Here is a 19,962-nt window from a genome sequence, read left to right as displayed (position 1 = left end):
GAGACACACACAGAGACACTGAGACACACACAGAGACACTGAGACACACACAGAGACACACACAGTGACACACACAGAGACACTGAGACACACTGAGACACTGAGACACACAGAGACACTGAGACACACAGAGACACACAGAGACACACACAGAGACACAGAGACACACACAGAGACACTGAGACACACACAGAGACACTGAGACACACACAGAGACACTGAGACACACACAGAGACACACACAGCGACACACACAGAGACACAGAGACACACACAGAGACACACAGAGACACACACAGAGACACTGAGACACTGAGACACACACAGAGACACACAGACACTGAGACACACACAGAGGCACACAGACACACAGACACTGAGACACACACAGAGACACACAGACACTGAGACACACACAGAGACACACACACACAGAGACACACACAGAGACAAACAGAGACACACAAACACACAGAGACACACACAGAGACACACAGAGACACACACAGAGACACTGAGACACACACAGAGACACACAGAGACACACAAAGAGACACTGAGACACACACAGAGACACTGAGACACACACAGAGACACACAGAGACACACACAGAGACACACTGAGACACACAGACACTGAGACACAGAGACACACTCAGAGACACTGAGACACACACAGAGACACACAGAGACACACACAGAGACACAGAGACACACACAGAGACACTGAGACACACACAGACACACAGACACTGAGACACACACAGAGACACACAGACACTGAGACACACACAGAGAGACGCACGTGGTGAGAGACACACATAGACACACACAGAGACACACACAGAGACACACAGAGACACACACAGAGACACTGAGACACACACAGAGACACTGAGACACACACAGAGACACTGAGACACACACAGAGACACACTCAGAGACACACACAGAGACACACAGAGACACACACAGAGACACACAGAGACACTGAGACACACACAGAGACACTGAGACACACACAGAGACACCGAGACACACACAGAGACACACTCAGAGACACACACAGACACTGAGACACACAGACACTGAGACACACACAGAGACACACAGAGACACTGAGACACACACAGAGACACTGAGACACACACAGAGACACTGAGACGCACACAGAGACACACAGAGACACTGAGACACACACAGAGACACTGAGACACACACAGAGACAATGAGACACTGAGATACACACCAAGACACACAGAGACACACAGAGACACACAGAGACACTGAGACACACACAGACACACTGAGACACACACAGACACACTGAGAGACACACAGAGACACTAAGATACACACAGAGACACACAGAGACATTGGAGACACACACAGACACTGAGACACACACAGAGACACTGAGACACACACAGAGACACTGAGACATACACAGAGACACTGAGACACACACAGAGACACACAGAGACACTGAGACACACACAGAGACACTGAGACACACACAGAGACACTGAGGCACACACAGAGACACTGAGACACACACAGAGACGCTGAGACACACAGACACACACACAGAGTCACACACAGAGTCACACACAGAGACACACAGACACACCAAGACACACAGAGCACACAGACAGACACACAGACACACCAAGACACACACACAGAGTCACACACAGAGCACACAGACAGAGACCCTGAGACACACACAGAGACACTGAGACACACACAGAGACACTGAGACACACACAGAGACACTGAGACACACACAGAGACACTGAGACACTGAGATACACACCAAGACACACAGAGACAGTGATACACACACAGAGACACTGAGACACACACGGAGACACTGAGACACACACAGAGACCCTGAGACACACACAGAGACGCTGAGACACACAGACACACACACAGAGTCACACACAGAGACACACACAGACACACACACAGACACACACACAGAGTCACACACAGAGACACACAGACACACAGAGCACACAGACAGACACACAGATACACCAAGACACACACACACACAGAGTCACACACAGAGCACACAGACAGAGACCCTGAGACACACACAGAGTTACACACAGAGTCACACACAGAGACCCACAGACACACCAAGACACACAGAGCACACAGACAGACAGACACACCAAGACACACAGACAGAGTCACACACAGAGTCACACACAGAGACCCTGAGACACAGACAGAGTCACATACAGAGTCACACACAGAGTCACACACAGAGTCACACACAGAGTCACACAGACACACCAAGACACACCAAGACACACAGAGACACACACACACAGAGACACACACACAGAGACACACAGAGACACACAGAGACACACACAGACACACAGACAGACACAGACACACAGACACACAGAGACACACACACACAGAGACACAGAGACACACACAGAGACACACAGAGACACACAGACACACACACACACAGACACACACACACACAGAGACACAGAGACACACACAGAGACACACAGACACACACACAGAGACACACAGAGACACACAGACACACACAGACACGCACACAGAGTCACACACAAACACCTCCACCCCCTCCACCCCCAGCCCCCCACTCACAGGCTGGAGGGCCAGTCCTCCTGTGTGCCCACGATGTTCTGCTTGGCCAACGGCACCTGGGAGAGAGGAAGCACAGTGAGTGAGTGGGTGAGTGGGTGAGTGAGTGAGTGGGTGAGTGGGTGAGTGGGTGGGTGAGTGGGTGGGTGAGTGGGTGGGTGAGTGGGTGGGTGGGTGAGTGAGTGAGTGAGTGGGTGGGTGAGTGGGTGGGTGGGTGAGTGAGTGGGTGGGTGGGTGATGGGGCAGTTGTGGAGAGAGTGGAGAGTTTCCCATACCTGGGCAGTGTGCTTATGACTGGCTCCAGTTTAACAGCAGAGGTCTCACTCCGAATCAGTCGAGCGGCAATATCTTTTCATCGGTTGCGTAACGCTGTGTGGAAGCTACCTGGTCTGTCGCTCCGCACTAAGCTTCAGGTCTTCTCGGCCACGGTCATTCCCTCCCTTCTCTACGCTTGCGAAACGTGGACCCCCCTAATGGAACATCTTCGCCGGTTAGAAACATTTAGGCTGGCCTGCCTACGATCCATCCTGGGTTTAACCAGACTGGATTGTGTGAGGAGCTCACAAATCCTTGAAAGATCTGGGCAGGGTCCCATCGGTGAGCTCCTCCGGCAGGCAAGGCTGCGATGGCTGGGTCATGTAGCCCGCATGCCCAGCCACCGCATGCCGAAACAGCTTTTGTTTGGCCGGATTGAGGGGGCTAAGCGGGCGCGGCACGGGCTAGAGAAGAGATGGAGTGATGTGGTACAGGAGGACGTGGAGCTGAGTGGACTTGCCGATGACTGGTACCAGCGGTGTCAAGATCGGCCTCTGTGGAAGAGGCTCGTGAAGGATGCTACTGGGCAGTTGGAGGCAGTCGCCCTCCAACAACAACGGAGGGCGGAGGAGCGACGCTCGCAACAGCGAGCGGAGCGCCGGGTGGCTAAAGCACAGCAGGTTGGCACAGTAGGGGGCACAGGTGGTGCATCAGCCAGTCATCTCAGTCAGTCGACCCGTGGCACCTGGGTCTGCCCCGTGACCTCCTGCCAGCGGGCGTTCGACACTTCACGTGGCCTCAGGGTGCACATAGCCTGGCACAAGCGTCGTGGTGACGTCACCGCCACTTAGTGGCGAATGGCGGTTGTTGTTGTTGTTGTTGGGTGAGTGGGTGGGTGGGTGAGTGAGTGGGTGGGTGGGTGAGTGGGTGGGTGGGTGAGTGGGTGGGTGGGTGGGTGAGTGTGTGGGTGAGTGTGTGGGTGAGTGAGTGGGTGGGTGAGTGGGTGGGTGAGTGGGTGGGTGAGTGGGTGGGTGGGTGAGTGAGTGAGTGAGTGGGTGGGTGAGTGGGTGGGTGAGTGGGTGGGTGAGTGGGTGGGTGGGTGAGTGAGTGAGTGAGTGGGTGGGTGAGTGGGTGAGTGGGTGGGTGGGTGAGTGAGTGGGTGAGTGAGTGAGTGGGTGAGTGGGTGGGTGAGTGGGTGGGTGAGTAGGTGGGTGAGTGGGTGAGTGTGTGGGTGAGTGAGTGGGTGGGTGAGTGGGTGAGTGGGTGGGTGAGTGTGTGAGTGAGTGAGTGGGTGAGTGAGTGGGTGGGTGAGTGAGTGGGTGAGTGTTTGGGTGAGTGAGTGGGTGAGTGAGTGGGTGAGTGAGTGGGTGAGTGGGTGGGTGAGTGTGTGGGTGGGTGAGTGTGTGAGTCTGTGGGTCTCTGTGTGGTGAGTCTGTGGGTCTGTGTGGTGAGTCTGTGAGTCTGTGTGGTGAGTCTGTGAGTCTGTGTGGTGAGTCTGTGGGTCTCTGTGTGGTGAGTCTGTGGGTCTCTGTGTGGTGAATCTGTGGGTGTCTCTGTGCGTGGTGAGTCTGTGGGTCACTGTGTGGTGAGTCTGTGGGTCTCTGTGTGGTGAGTCTGTGGGTCTGTGTGGTGAGTCTGTGAGTCTGTGTGGTGAGTCTGTGGGTCTCTGTGTGGTGAGTCTGTGGGTCTCTGTGTGGTGAATCTGTGGGTGTCTCTGTGCGTGGTGAGTCTGTGGGTCACTGTGTGGTGAGTCTGTGGGTCTCTGTGTGGTGAGTCTGTGGGTCTCTGTGTGGTGAGTCTTTGGGTCTCTGTGTGGTGAGTCTGTGGGTCTCTGTGTGGTGAGTCTGTGGGTCTCTGTGTGGTGAGTCTGTGGGTCTCTATGTGGGTGAGTCTATGGGTGTCTGTGTGGTGAGTCTGTGGGTCTGTGTGTGGTGAGTCTGTGGGTCTCTGTGTGGTGAGTCTGTGGGTCTCTGTGTGGTGAGTCTGTGGGTCTCTGTGTGGTCAGTTTGTGGGTCTCTGTGTGGTGAGTCTGTGGGTCTCTGTGTGGTGCGTCTGTGGGTCTCTGTGTGGTGAGTCTGTGGGTCTCTGTGTGTTGAGTCTGTGGGTCTCTGTGTGGTGAGTCTGTGGGTCTCTGTGTGGTGAGTCTGTGGGTCTCTGTGTGGCGAGTCTGTGGGTCTCTGTGTGTTGAGTCTGTGGGTCTCTGTGTGGCGAGTCTGTGGGTCTCTGTGTGGTGAGTCTGTGGGTCTCTGTGTGGTGAGTCTGTGGGTCTCTGTGTGGTGAGTCTGTGGGTCTCTGTGTGGCGAGTCTGTGGGTCTCTGTGTGTTGAGTCTGTGGGTCTCTGTGTGGCGAGTCTGTGGGTCTCTGTGTGGCGAGTCTGTGGGTCTCTGTGTGGTGAGTCTGTGGGTCTCTGTGTGGTGAGTCTGTGGGTCTCTGTGTGGTGAGTCTGTGGGTCTCTGTGTGGCGAGTCTGTGGGTCTCTGTGTGGCGAGTCTGTGGGTCTCTGTGTGGTGAGTCTGTGGGTCTCTGTGTGGTGAGTCTGTGGGTCTCTGTGTGGCGAGTCTGTGGGTCTCTGTGTGGTGAGTCTGTGGGTCTCTGTGTGGTGAGTCTGTGGGTCTCTGTGTGGCGAGTCTGTGGGTCTCTGTGTGGCGAGTGTGTGGGTCTCTGTGTGGTGAGTCTGTGGGTCTCTGTGTGGTGAGTCTGTGGGTCTCTGTGTGGTGAGTCTGTGGGTCTCTGTGTGGCGAGTTTGTGGGTCTCTGTGTGGTGAGTCTGTGGGTCTCTGTGTGGTGAGTCTGTGGGTCTCTGTGTGGTGAGTCTGTGGGTCTCTGTTTGGTGAGTCTGTGGGTCTCTGTGTGGTGAGTCTGTGGGTCTCTGTGTGGTGAGTCTGTGGGTCTCTGTGTGGTGAGTCTGTGGGTCTCTGTGTGGTGAGTCTGTGGGTATCTGTGTGGTGAGTCTGTGGGTCTCTGTGTGGTGAGTCTGTGGGTCTCTGTGTGGTCAGTCTGTGAGTCTCTGTGTGGTGAGTCTGTGGGTCTCTGTGTGGTGAGTCTGTGGGTCTCTGTGTGTTGAGTCTGTGGGTCTCTGTGTGGTGAGTCTGTGGGTCTCTGTGTTGTGAGTCTGTGGGTCTCTGTGTGGTGAGTCTGTGGGTCTCTGTGTGGTGAGTCTGTGGGTCTCTGTGTGGCGAGTGTGTGGGTCTCTGTGTGGTGAGTCTGTGGGTCTCTGTGTGGTGAGTCTGTGGGTCTCTGTGTGGTGAGTCTGTGGGTCTCTGTGTGGCGAGTTTGTGGGTCTCTGTGTGGTGAGTCTGTGGGTCTCTGTGTGGTGAGTCTGTGGGTCTCTGTGTGGTGAGTCTGTGGGTCTTTGTTTGGTGAGTCTGTGGGTGTCTGTGTGGTGAGTCTGTGGGTCTCTGTGTGGTGAGTCTGTGGGTCTCTGTGTGGTGAGTCTGTGGGTCTCTGTGTGCGAGTTACAGTACCTTCTCAATAGCTTCGTGGATGAGTTCAGCCAGCAGTGGACTTGCTTGAACTCTCAATTCCTCCGACCCTAGACACACAGACAAAGGTCCCCCCTGTAGCCTCAGCAGAGCGTCGGGGCAAGTGCTGTTGAGAGCGGCGAGCTATCAGCAAGTGGAAGGAGCACACCCGTGAAGATGAGGTGGGTGGCCAACACCACCAGCACCACCAGCACCACCACCACACCACCAGCACCACCACCACCACCACCACCACACCACCACCACCATCACCACCAGCACCACCAGCACCACCACACCACCAGCACCACCACAACCACACCACCAGCACCACCAGCACCACCGCTCTCCACACACACACAGTGCGCTAACCACTGCACCACCGCTCCCCACACACACACACAGTGCGCTAACCACTGCACCACCGCTCCCCACACACACACACAGTGCGCTAACCACTGCACCACCGCTCCCCATATCCACACACACAGTGCGCTAACCACTGCACCACCACTCCCTACAAACACACACAGTGCGCTAACCACTGCACCACCACTCCCCACTCACACACACATCGCGCTAACCACTGCACCACCACTCCCCACACACACACAGTGCGCTAACCACTGCACCACCACTCCCTACAAACACACACAGTGCGCTAACCACTGCACCACCGCTCTCCACACACACACACACAGTGCGCTAACCACTGCACCACCGCTCCCCACTCACACACACAGTGCGCTAACCACTGCACCACCACTCCCCACAGACACACACAGTGCGCTAACCACTGCACCACCACTCCCCACTCACACACACACAGTGCGCTAACCACTGCACCACCGCTCCCCACACACACACACAGTGCGCTAACCACTGCACCACCACTCCCCACTCACTCACAGAGTGCGCTAACCACTGCACCACCACTCCCCACACTCACACAGACAGTGCGCTAACCACTGCACCACCACTCCCCACACACACTCACACAGTGCGCTAACCACTGCACTACCGCTCCCCACTCACAGTGCGCTAACCACTGCACCACCGCTCCCCACTCACACAGTGCGCTAACCACTGCACCACCACTCCCTACACACACAGTGCGCTAACCACTGCACCACCGCTCCCCACACTCACACACAGTGCGCTAACCACTGCACCACCGCTCCCCACTCACAGTGCGTTAACCACTGCACCACCACTCCCCACTCACACAGTGCGCTAACCACTGCACCACCACTCCCTACACACACACACTCACAGTGCGCTAACCGCTGCACCACCGCTCCCCACTCACAGTGCGCTAACCACTGCACCACCGCTCCCCACACTCACACACACACAGTGCGCTAACCACTGCACCACCACTCCCTACAAACACACACAGTGCGCTAACCACTGCACCACCGCTCTCCACACACACAGTGCGCTAACCACTGCACCACCGCTCTCCACACACACACACAGTGCGCTAACCACTGCACCACCGCTCCCCACACTCACACACAGTGCGCTAACCAATGCACCACCGCTCCCCACACGCACACACACAGTGCGCTAACCACTGCACCACCACTCCCCACTCACAGTGCGCTAACCGCTGCACCACCACTCCCCACGAGGCTTACCCAGCATGATGCCGTCCAGGTCAAAGTATGCAACGGCTCTGGACTGTAGAGAGGACAAGTGGACCTACAACACAACAACAACATCACACCATCAACATCACAACATCACACCATCAACATCACAACAACATCAACATCACACCATCAACATCACACCATCAACATCACAACATCAACATTACAACATCACAACAACATAAACATCACAACAACAACATCACAACAACATCAACATCACACCATCAACATCACAACATCACACCATCAACATCACAACATCAACATCACACCATCAACATCACACCATCAACATCACAACAACATCAACATCACACCATCAACATCACAACAACATCAACAACATCAACATCACAACATCAACATCACACCATCAGCACCATCACTAACATCAACATCACACCATCAACATCACAACATCAACATCACATCAACATCACAACAACAACATCACACCATCAACATCACACCATCAACATCACACCATCAACATCACATCAACATCACAACATCAACATCACACCATCAACATCACAACAACATCAACATCACAAAATCACACCATCAGCATCATCACTAACATCAACATCACATCAACATCACACCATCAACATCACAACATCACACCATCAACATCAAGATCACACCAACATCACACCATCAACATCACAACATCAACATCACACCATCAACATCACACCATCAACAACATCACACCATCAACATCACATCACATCACAACATCAACATCACAACATCAACATCACACCATCAACATCACAACAACATCAACATCACAACATCAACATCACAAAATCACACCATCAGCATCATCACTAACATCAACATCACATCAACATCAAGATCACACCATCAACATCACAACATCACATCATCAACATCACACCATCAACAACAACATCACACCATCAACAACATCACATCACATCACACCATCAACATCACACCATCAACAACAACATCACACCATCAACATCACAACATCAACATCACATCACATCACAACATCAACATCACAACATCAACATCACAACATCAATATCACAACATCACAACATCAAAATCAACATCGAAACATCGCAACATCAACATCACAACATCAACATCACCATCGCAACATCAACATCACAACATCAACAACACAACAACAACATCACAACATCATCATCACACCATCAACATCACATCATCACACCATCATCATCACACCATCAACATCACATCATCACACCATCAACATCACACCATCAACATCACAACATTGACATCACAACATCACACCATCAGCATCATCACTAACATCAACATCACAACATCAACATCACACCATCAACATCACACCATCACACCATCAACATCACAACATCACACTATCATCATCACACCATCAGCATCATCACTAACATCAACATCACATCAACATCACAACATCAACATCACACCATCAGCATCATCACTAACATTACACCATCAACATCACAACATCACACCATCAACATCACACTATCATCATCACACCATCAGCATTATCACTAACAACATCAACATCACAACATCAACATCACACCATCAACATCACAACATCAACATCACACCATCAACATCACACCATCAACAACAACATCACACCATCAACATCACAACATCAACATCACATCACATCACAACATCAACATCACAACATCAACATCACACCATCAACATCACAACAACATCAACATCACAACATCAACATCACAAAATCACACCATCAGCATCATCACTAACATCAACATCACATCAACATCACACCATCAACATCACAACATCAACATCAAGATCACACCAACATCACACCATCAACATCACAACATCACATCATCAACATCACACCATCAACAACAACATCACACCATCAACAACATCACATCACATCACACCATCAACATCACACCATCAACAACAACATCACACCATCAACATCACAACATCAACATCACATCACAACATCAACATCACAACATCAACATCACAACATCAATATCACAACATCACAACATCAAAATCAACATCGAAACATCGCAACATCAACATCACAACATCAACATCACCATCGCAACATCAACATCACAACATCAACAACACAAAAACAACATCACAACATCATCATCACACCATCAACATCACATCATCACACCATCAACATCACACCATCAACATCACAACATTGACATCACAACATCACACCATCAGCATCATCACTAACATCAACATCACAACATCAACATCACACCATCAGCATCATCACTAACATCACACCATCAACATCACAACATCACACCATAAACATCACAACATCACACTATCATCATCACACCATCAGCATTATCACTAACAACATCAACATCACACCATCAACATCACACCATCACACCATCAACATCACACCATCAACATCACAACATCACACTATCATCATCACACCATCAGCATCATCACTAACATCAACATCACATCAACATCACAACATCAACATCACACCATCAGCATCATCACTAACATTACACCATCAACATCACAACATCACACCATCAACATCACACTATCATCATCACACCATCAGCATTATCACTAACAACATCAACATCACAACATCAACATCACACCATCAACATCACAACATCACACCATCAACATCACAACATCACACTATCATCATCACACCATCAGCATTATCACTAACAACATCAACATCACATCAACATCACAACATCAACATCACACCATCAACATTATCACTAACAACATCAACATCACACCATCAACATCACACCATCAACATCACACCATCAACATCACAACATCAGCATCATCACTAACAACATCAACATCACACCATCAACATCACAACAACATCAACATCACACCATCAACATCACACCATCAACATCACACCATCAACATCACACCATCAACATCACACCATCAACATCACACCATCAACATCACAACATCAGCATCATCACTAACAACATCACTAACAACATCAACATCATCATAAATTACCCGGTGACCCCTGGTTTACACCCCCCGGTGACCCCTGGTTTACACACCCCCCCTCCCACGGTGACCCCTGGTTTACACCCCCCGGTGACCCCTGGTTTACACACCCCCCCTCCCACGGTGACCCCTGGGTGACCCCCCCGGTGACCCCCGGGTGACCCCTGACCCCTGGGGTACCTCGAGCCATTCAGTGGCGCCCACCGCTCCAAACTGCCCTCCGTCCCAGCTGGCAAACAGCACACTGCGAGCCAGCCCCACACCTGCTGGGGGGGGCACGGGGGGGGGCACGGGGGGGGGGCACGGGGGGGGGCACGGGGGGGGCACGGGGGGGGGCACGGGGGGGGGGCACGGGGGGGGAGGGCACGGGGGGAGGTTCATGTTGGTGAGTGTCTCTCTCTCTGTCTCTGTCTCATTGCTCACCACCACCACCATGCTCACCCACAACAACAACAACAACAACCGCCATTCGCCGGCGACGTCACCACGACGCTCGTGCCAGGCCACGTGCACCTTGAGGCTGCCACGTGGAGTGTCGAACGCCCGCTGGCAGGAGGTCACGGGGCAGACCCAGGTGCCACGGGTCGACTGACTGAGATGACTGGCTGATGCACCACCTGTGCCCCCTACTGTGCCAACCCGCTGCGCTTTAGCCACCCGGCGCTCCGCCTATTGTTGTGAGCGTCGCTCCTCCGCCCTCCGTTGTTGTTGTCGGAGGGCGACCGCCTCCAACTGCCCAGTAGCAGCGTCCTTCACGAGCCTCCTCCACAGAGGCCGATCTTGACACCGCTGGTACCGGTCCATCGGCAAGTCCACTCAGCTCCACGTCCTCCTGTACCACGTCACTCCATCTCTTCTCTAGCCCGTCCCGCGCCCGTTTAGCCCCCTCAATCCGGCCGAACAAAAGCTGTTTGGGCATGCGGTGGCTGGGCATGCGGACTACATGACCCAGCAAAACGCAGCCTTGCCTGCCGGAGGAGCTCACCGATGGGACTTTGTCCACATCTATCGAGGATTTGTGAGCTCCTCACATAATCCAGTCTGGTTAAACCCAAGATGGATCGTAGGCAGGCCAGCCTAAATGTTTCTAACCGGCGAAGATGTTCCATTAGGGGGGTCCACGTTTCGCAAGCGTAGAGAAGGGAGGAAATGACCGTGGCCGAGAAGACCTGAAGCTTAGTGCGGAGCGACAGACCAGGTAGCTTCCACACAGCGTTACGCAACCGATGAAAAGATAGGAGAGAGACCTCTGCTGTTAAACAAGAGCCGGTTATGGGCACACTGCCAAGGTATGGGAAACTCTCCATTCTCTCCACAACTGCCCCATCACCGATTGGGAGTTGTGGGGGTGGAGTGTCCGATGGTACAAAATACCCAGGCAGGTGCTTAGTTTTGGTGGGGCTGATGGTAAGGCCCCACCTCTTAGTGGCACGCTCCAGTCTCAGCAGCAGCGCCTCCAACTCTTCCTCTGAGTGAGCAGCGATTACCAGATCATCAGCATACATAACGTGGTTGAGCAATAGGGAGCCATCCCTTGACCGCACCCGGGCGTCGATCAGCCTCCCATTATATCTGTACCATATGGAGATTCCCCCGGTACAGCTATTGAAGGCTTCACGAACTACGTGGTCAAAATAGATGTTAAATAACGTGGGAGCCAGAGGACATCCCTGTCGCACCCCAAGGTGTACAGGATATGGCTCTGACTCCCGGCCACGTAGTTTTACCCGGGCCCGCTCACCATCATGAAGGTCCTTAATGATCGTGAGCAGAGGGTCAGGGACTCCGAAAGTACGAACAACCCAGAGCCCAGGCCTACTGATGGTATCATAGGCCTTGACCAGGCCAATAAAGCAGAGATGTAGGTCTTGTTGGAATTCCCTACACCTCTGCTGTAGCAGACGGACAGAAAATATGGCATCTGTGCAGGACCGCCCTTTCCTGAAACCGCATTGGGGCACCGCAAGCCTCTCCTCAGCGTACCTGGCAAGGCGATGTTGAATAATCCTTGCCAGAACCTTTCCCGGCACACTGAGGAGTGAGATGCCCCTGTAGTTGTTACAGTCTGTGCGGTCCCCCTTCTTAAAGAGGGGGACCACCAGGGCATCATTCCAGTCTTGCAGAACCCGTCCAGTGGTCCAGACTGTTGTTATGATGTCATATAGGGCAGTCTGTGCACAAATCCTACCCTCCCTCAGCATTTCGCTTGGGAGATCATCTCTGCCCGCTGCCTTTCCTGGTCTCAGACTCCGGATCGCCTTCAGTACTTCCTCAACAGATGGCACCTCAGCCAGCCACTCACAGGGGGTGACTTCCTCCTCCAATATTTGAGGCACCGCAGCCTCAGCAGGGTCATCCCCACTTTGTCCTGGCTGATGGATTTCCCCCAGGACCTCATAGAAATGCTCAGCAAATCTGGAAACCTGTTCCTGGGGGTCGTAGATTGGATCACTATTCTTTCCCCGAATGATGGTAATAAGTGTGTCGCTGCAGGTTAGTTTTTTGATGGAGTTAAATAGAGATTTGTGATCACGGGCCACTGAGGCAGACTCCATCTCCTCTGCAACCCGCGACCACCACCCATCCTTGCAGCGCCTCACGGCTTTCCGAACCTCCGATCAAAGACTGCGGTAAGCCTCCTCATTCTCCAACGTGGGATGCTGTAGCCGATGAGAGTGGGCCTGTCGCTTTTTCTCAGCCAGCTTGAACACTGCCTCTGTCAGCCAGGGTCTCTGGGGAGGTCTGGACCGCGTACCCAAAGCAGCCATTGCAGCTGCATGAGTCACAGTCCTAAACCTCGCCCATTTCCCCTCGACATCAGGAGGAGTGGGGGATGATGCCAACCCCAGCCGCAAGCGATGATGAAATTCTCGCTTGCAACTTTCATCAGCTAGCTGAGACCAGGCCACCTTAGGTTGGAATGGGGTTCTGGGTGTACACCCACCACCGGAGTGGAAGAATGGCAGGCGCATCTTACAGATGACTAGTCGATGGTCAGAGGGCAGATCAGCTCCACGGTAGGTCCTGGTGTCAAGGTCATGGGCCCGCATCCGCTGTTCCGTCACTATGTAGTCCAGCAGATGTTCTTGCTTGGACCCGGCGTGCATCCATGATGTTGTGTGGATGCGCCGATGCCGGAACAGCGTGTTGGTAATTACAAGCCCATGGGCTGCACAAAAATCTAGCAGCCTCCTGCCGTTGTTATTGAGCTGATCTGGCCCATGCCTTACAATAACTTCAGACCAGGTGCCAGTATCATGACCAACTCGGGCATTTAAGTCACTCAACAAGATGACTCTATCCCGAGGGGCCACTTTAGCCAGCACCTCTGACAGGAGGTCATAGAAGGCATCTGACTCATCGGCCTTGCCTGCATCCCTGCACGGATGTTCATCTTCGGTGGGGGCATAAGTAACCACGACCACCACTCCTCGCCTCCGGTTGATGGGAAGGCGAGCCCAAAGTAGCCTGGGACTTACAGCTTCCCACACCTCACCGCCACGCTCCCACGCCCCCTTCATGAATGTAGTAGTGGTGAGTGTAGTGGTGAGTAGTGGTGAGCGTCTCACCGTGCAGGCTCATGTTAGTGAGTGTAGTGGTGAGCGAGCGTGGTGAGTAGTGGCGAGTAGTGGTGAGTGTAGTAGTGGTGAGCGAGCGTGGTGAGTAGTGGTGAGCGTCTCACCGTGCAGGCTCATGTTAGTGAGCGTGCGAGCTCATGTTAGTGAGCGTAGTAGTGGTGAGTAGTAGTGGTGAGTGTAATGGTGAGTAGTGGTGAGTGTAGTGGTGAGTGTAGTGGTGAGTAGTAGTGGTGAGTGTCGTGGTGAGTAGTGGTGAGTGTAGTGGTGAGTAGTGGTGAGTGTAGTGGTGAGCGTAGTGAGTGTCTCACCGTGCAGGCTCATGTTAGTGAGTGTCGTGGTGAATAATGGTGAGTGTAGTGGTGAGCGTAGTGAGTGTCTCACCGTGCAGGCTCATGTTAGTGAGTGTCGTGGTGAATAATGGTGAGTGTAGTGGTGAGCGTAGTGAGTGTCTCACCGTGCAGGCTCATGTTAGTGAGCGTGCGTGGTGAGTGTAGTAGTGGTGAGTAGTGGTGAGTGTAGTGGTGAGTAGTGGTGAGCGTCTCACCGTGCAGGCTCATGTTAGTGAGTGTCGTGGTGAGTAATGGTGAGTGTAGTGGTGAGCGTAGTGAGTGTCTCACCGTGCAGGCTCATGTTAGTGAGCGTGCGTGGTGAGTGTAGTAGTGGTGAGTAGTGGTGAGTGTAGTGGTGAGTAGTGGTGAGTAGTGGTGAGCGTCTCACCATGCAGGCTCATGTTAGTGAGTGTCGTGGTGAGTAATGGTGAGTGTAGTGGTGAGCGTAGTGAGTGTCTCACCGTGCAGGCTCATGTTAGTGAGCGTGCGTGGTGAGTGTAGTAGTGGTGAGTAGTGGGGAGTAGTGGTGAGTGTAGTGGTGAGTAGTGGTGAGTCTCACCGTGCAGGCTCATGTTAGTGAGTGTAGTAGTGAGTAGTGGTGAGTGTAGTGGTGAGTAGTAGTGGTGAGTGTAGTAGTGGTGAGTAGTGGTGAGTGTAGTGGTGAGTGTAGTGAGTGTCTCACCGTGCAGGCTCATGTTGGTGAGCGTGCGTGGTGAGTGTATTAGTGGTGAGTGTAGTAGTGAGTGTAGTGGTGAGTGTAGTAGTGGTGAGTGTAGTGGTGAGTGTAGTGGTGAGTGTAGTAGTAGTGAGTGTAGTGGTGAGTGTAGTGGTGAGTGTAGTGGTGAGTGTAGTGGTGAGTGTAGTAGTGGTGAGTGTAGTAGTGAGTGTAGTGGTGAGTGTAGTAGTGGTGAGTGTAGTGGTGAGTGTATTAGTATTATTGTGTCACTGTGCAGGCTGATGTTGGTGAGTGTAGTGGTGAGTGTAGTAGTAGTGAGTGTAGTGGTGAGTGTAGTAGTAGTGAGTGTAGTGGTGAGTGTAGTAGTAGTGAGTGTAGTGGTGAGTGTAGTAGTAGTGAGTGTAGTGGTGAGTATCTCACCGTGCAGGCTGATGTTGGTGAGTGTGCGTGGTGAGTGTAGTAGTTGGTGAGTGTAGTGGTGAGTGTAGTAGTGGTGAGGGTAGTAGTGGTGAGTAGTGGTGAGTAATAGTGGTGAGTGTAGTAGTAATGGTGAGTGTAGTAGTAGTGGTGAGTATCTCACCGTGCAGGCTCATGTTGGTGAGTGTGCGTGGTGAGTGCAGTGGTGAGTGTAGTGGTGATGAGTGTAGTGGTGAGTGTAGTGGTGAGTGTAGTGGTGATGAGTGTAGTGGTGAGTGTAGTGGTGAGTGTAGTGGTGATGAGTGTAGTGGTGAGTGTAGTGGTGAGTGTAGTGGTGATGAGTGTAGTGGTGAGTGTAGTGGTGAGTATCTCACCGTGCAGGCTCATGTTGGTGAGTGTGCGTGGTGAGTGTAGTGGTGAGTGTAGTGGTGAGTGTAGTGGTGAGTGTAGTGGTGAGTATCTCACCGTGCAGGCTCATGTTGGTGAGTGTGCGTGGTGAGTGTATTAGTGGTGAGTAGTGGTGAGTGTAGTGGTGAGTGTAGTAGTGAGTGTAGTGGTGAGTGTAGTGGTGAGTGTAGTGGTGAGTGTAGTGGTGAGTGCAGTAGTAAGTGTAGTAGTGAGTGTAGTAGTAGTTAGTGAGTATCTCACCGTGCAGGCTCATGTTGGTGAGTGTGCGTGGTGAGTGCAGTGGTGAGTGTAGTGGTGAGTGTAGTGGTGAGTATCTCACCGTGCAGGCTCATGTTGGTGAGTGTAGTGGTGAGTATCTCACCGTGCAGGCTCATATTGGTGAGTGTGCGTGGTGAGTGTAGTAGTGGTGAGTGTAGTGGTGAGTGTAATAGTGGTGAGTGTAGTAGTGGTGAGTGTAGTAGTTAGTGAGTATCTCACCGTGCAGGCTCATGTTGGTGAGTGTGCGTGGTGAGTGTAGTAGTGGTGAGTGTAGTGGTGAGTGTAATAGTGGTGAGTGTAGTAGTGGTGAGTGTAGTAGTTAGTGAGTATCTCACCGTGCAGGCTCATGTTGGTGAGTGTGCGTGGTGAGTGTAGTAGTGGTGAGTGTAGTGGTGAGTGTAATAGTGGTGAGTGTAGTAGTGGTGAGTGTAGTAGTTAGTGAGTATCTCACCGTGCAGGCTCATGTTGGTGAGTGTGCGTGGTGAGTGTAGTAGTGGTGAGTGTAGTGGTGAGTGTGCGTGGTGAGTGTAGTAGTGGTGAGTGTGCGTGGTGAGTGTAGTAGTGAGTGTAGTAGTGAGTGTAGTAGTGGTGAGTGTAGTAGTGAGTGTAGTAGTGAGTGTATTAGTAGTGGTGAGTATCTCACCGTGCAGGCTCATGTTGGTGAGTGTGCGTGGTGAGTGTGCATGGTGAGTGTAGTGGTGAGTGTAGTGGTGAGTAATAGTGGTGAGTGTAGTGGTGAGTGTAGTGGTGAGTGTAGTGGTGAGTGTAGTAGTGAGTGTAGTAGTGAGTGTATTAGTAGTGGTGAGTATCTCACCGTGTAGGCTCATGTTGGTGAGTGTAGTAGTAGTGAGTGTAGTGGTGAGTGTAGTGGTGAGTGTATTAGTATTATTGTGTCACCATGTAGGCTCATGTTGGTGAGTGTGCGTGGTGAGTGTAGTAGTAGTGAGTGTAGTGGTGAGTGTAGTGGTGAGTGTAGTGGTGAGTATCTCACCGTGCAGGCTCATGTTGGTGAGTGTGCGTGGTGAGTGTAGTGGTGAGTGTGCGTGGTGAGTGTAGTGGTGAGTCACCATGTAGGCTCATGTTGGTGAGTGTGCGTGGTGAGTGTGCGTGGTGAGTATCTCACCATGTAGGGTCATGTTGGTGAGTGTAGTGGTGAGTGTAGTGGTGAGTGTAGTGGTGAGTATCTCACCATGTAGGCTCATGTTGGTGAGTGTGCGTGGTGAGTAGTGGTGAGTGTAGTAGTGAGTGTAGTAGTGAGTGTAGTAGTGAGTGTAGTAGTGGTGAGTGTAGTAGTGAGTGTAGTAGTGAGTGTATTAGTAGTGGTGAGTATCTCACCGTGCAGGCTCATGTTGGTGAGTGTGCGTGGTGAGTGTGCGTGGTGAGTGTAGTGGTGAGTAATAGTGGTGAGTGTAGTGGTGAGTGTAATGGTGAGTGTAGTGGTGAGTGTAGTAGTGAGTGTAGTAGTGAGTGTAGTAGTGAGTGTATTAGTAGTGGTGAGTATCTCACCGTGTAGGCTCATGTTGGTGAGTGTAGTAGTAGTGAGTGTAGTGGTGAGTGTAGTGGTGAGTGTATTAGTATTATTGTGTCACCGTGTAGGCTCATGTTGGTGAGTGTGCGTGGTGAGTGTAGTAGTGAGTGTAGTGGTGAGTGTAATGGTGAGTGTAGTGGTGAGTGTAGTAGTGAGTGTAGTAGTGAGTGTAGTAGTGAGTGTATTAGTAGTGGTGAGTATCTCACCGTGTAGGCTCATGTTGGTGAGTGTAGTAGTAGTGAGTGTAGTGGTGAGTGTAGTGGTGAGTGTATTAGTATTATTGTGTCACCGTCTAGGCTCATGTTGGTGAGTGTGCGTGGTGAGTGTAGTAGTGAGTGTAGTGGTGAGTGTAGTGGTGAGTGTAGTGGTGAGTGTATTAGTATTATTGTGTCACCGTGTAGGCTCATGTTGGTGAGTGTGCGTGGTGAGTGTAGTAGTGAGTGTAGTGGTGAGTGTATTAGTAGTTAGTGAGTATCTCACCGTGTAGGCTCATGTTGGTGAGTGTGCGAGCTCATGTTAGTGAGTGTAGTAGTAGTGAGTGTAGTGGTGAGTGTATTAGTATTATTGCGTCACCATGTAGGCTCATGTTGGTGAGTGTAGTGGTGAGTGTAGTGGTGAGTAGTGGTGAGTATCTCACCATGTAGGCTCATGTTGGTGAGTGTGCGTGGTGAGTGTAGTGGTGAGTAGTGGTGAGTATCTCACCATGTAGGCTCATGTTGGTGAGTGTGCGTGGTGAGTAGTGGTATTGGTGAGTATCTCACCGTGTAGGCTCATGTTGGTGAGTGTAGTGGTGAGTAGTGGTGAGTGTAGTGGTGAGTATCTCACCGTGTAGGCTCATGTTGGTGAGTGTGCGTGGTGAGTAGTGGTATTGGTGAGTATCTCACCGTGTAGGCTCATGTTGGTGAGTGTGCGTGGTGAGTAGTGGTATTGGTGAGTATCTCACCGTGTAGGCTCATGTTGGTGAGTGTGCGTGGTGAGTAGTGGTATTGGTGAGTATCTCACCGTGTAGGCTCATGTTGGTGAGTGTGCGTGGTGAGTAGTGGTATTGGTGAGTATCTCACCGTGTAGGCTCATGTTGGTGAGTGTGCGTGGTGAGTAGTGGTATTGGTGAGTATCTCACCGTGTAGGCTCATGTTGGTGAGCGTAGTGGTGAGTAGTGGTGAGTGTAGTGGTGAGTCACCGTGTAGGCTCATGTTGGTGAGTGTAGTGGTGAGTGTAGTGGTGAGTAGTGGTGAGTGTAGTGGTGAGTATCTCACCGTGTAGGCTCATGTTGGTGAGTGTGCGTGGTGAGTAGTGGTATTGGTGAGTATCTCACCGTGTAGGCTCATGTTGGTGAGCGTAGTGGTGAGTAGTGGTGAGTGTAGTGGTGAGTCACCGTGTAGGCTCATGTTGGTGAGCGTGCGTGGTGAGTGTAGTGGTGAGTAGTGGTGAGTGTAGTGGTGAGTGTAGTGGTGAGTATCTCACCGTGTAGGCTCATGTTGGTGAGTGTGCGTGGTGAGTGTAGTGGTGAGTAGTGGTGAGTATCTCACCGTGTAGGCTCATGTTGGTGAGTGTGCGTGGTGAGTGTAGTGGTGAGTAGTGGTGAGTATCTCACCGTGTAGGCTCATGTTGGTGAGTGTGCGTGGTGAGTGTAGTAGTGAGTGTAGTAGTGAGTGTAGTAGTGGTGAGTGTAGTAGTAGTGGTGAGTGTAGTA

At 51.9% G+C, this 19,962-nt stretch overlaps 1 protein-coding gene across 6 annotated transcripts in view; it reads right to left on the bottom strand.

The window, feature by feature from the left end:
* The window catches only part of LOC116937017 (transferrin receptor protein 2-like), a 79,002-nt gene that overhangs the window by 6,159 nt on the left and 52,881 nt on the right, over positions 1-19,962 (bottom strand). For 5 of the 6 annotated variants that reach the window (XM_076058493.1, XM_076058490.1, XM_076058495.1 and 2 more), the window contains 4 exons: positions 11,256-11,341; positions 7,998-8,061; positions 6,361-6,428; positions 2,647-2,702 (listed from right to left, as the gene is read on the bottom strand). In XM_076058493.1, the coding sequence (XP_075914608.1) occupies positions 2,647-2,702; positions 6,361-6,428; positions 7,998-8,061; positions 11,256-11,341 (274 nt within the window). The remainder of the gene's footprint in view (positions 1-2,646; positions 2,703-6,360; positions 6,429-7,997; positions 8,062-11,255; positions 11,342-19,962) is intronic. The other variant, XM_076058494.1, reaches the window with a different exon arrangement.

Source organism: Petromyzon marinus (assembly GCF_048934315.1).
Source record: "Petromyzon marinus isolate PM22_M1 ecotype Great Lakes invasive population chromosome 75 unlocalized genomic scaffold, UKy_Petmar_22M1.pri1.0 chr75_unloc.5, whole genome shotgun sequence".
Taxonomy (NCBI): Eukaryota; Metazoa; Chordata; class Hyperoartia; order Petromyzontiformes; family Petromyzontidae; genus Petromyzon; species Petromyzon marinus.
Note: the sequence above shows the minus strand (reverse complement) of the source record. Positions and strands in the feature narration are given on the sequence as shown.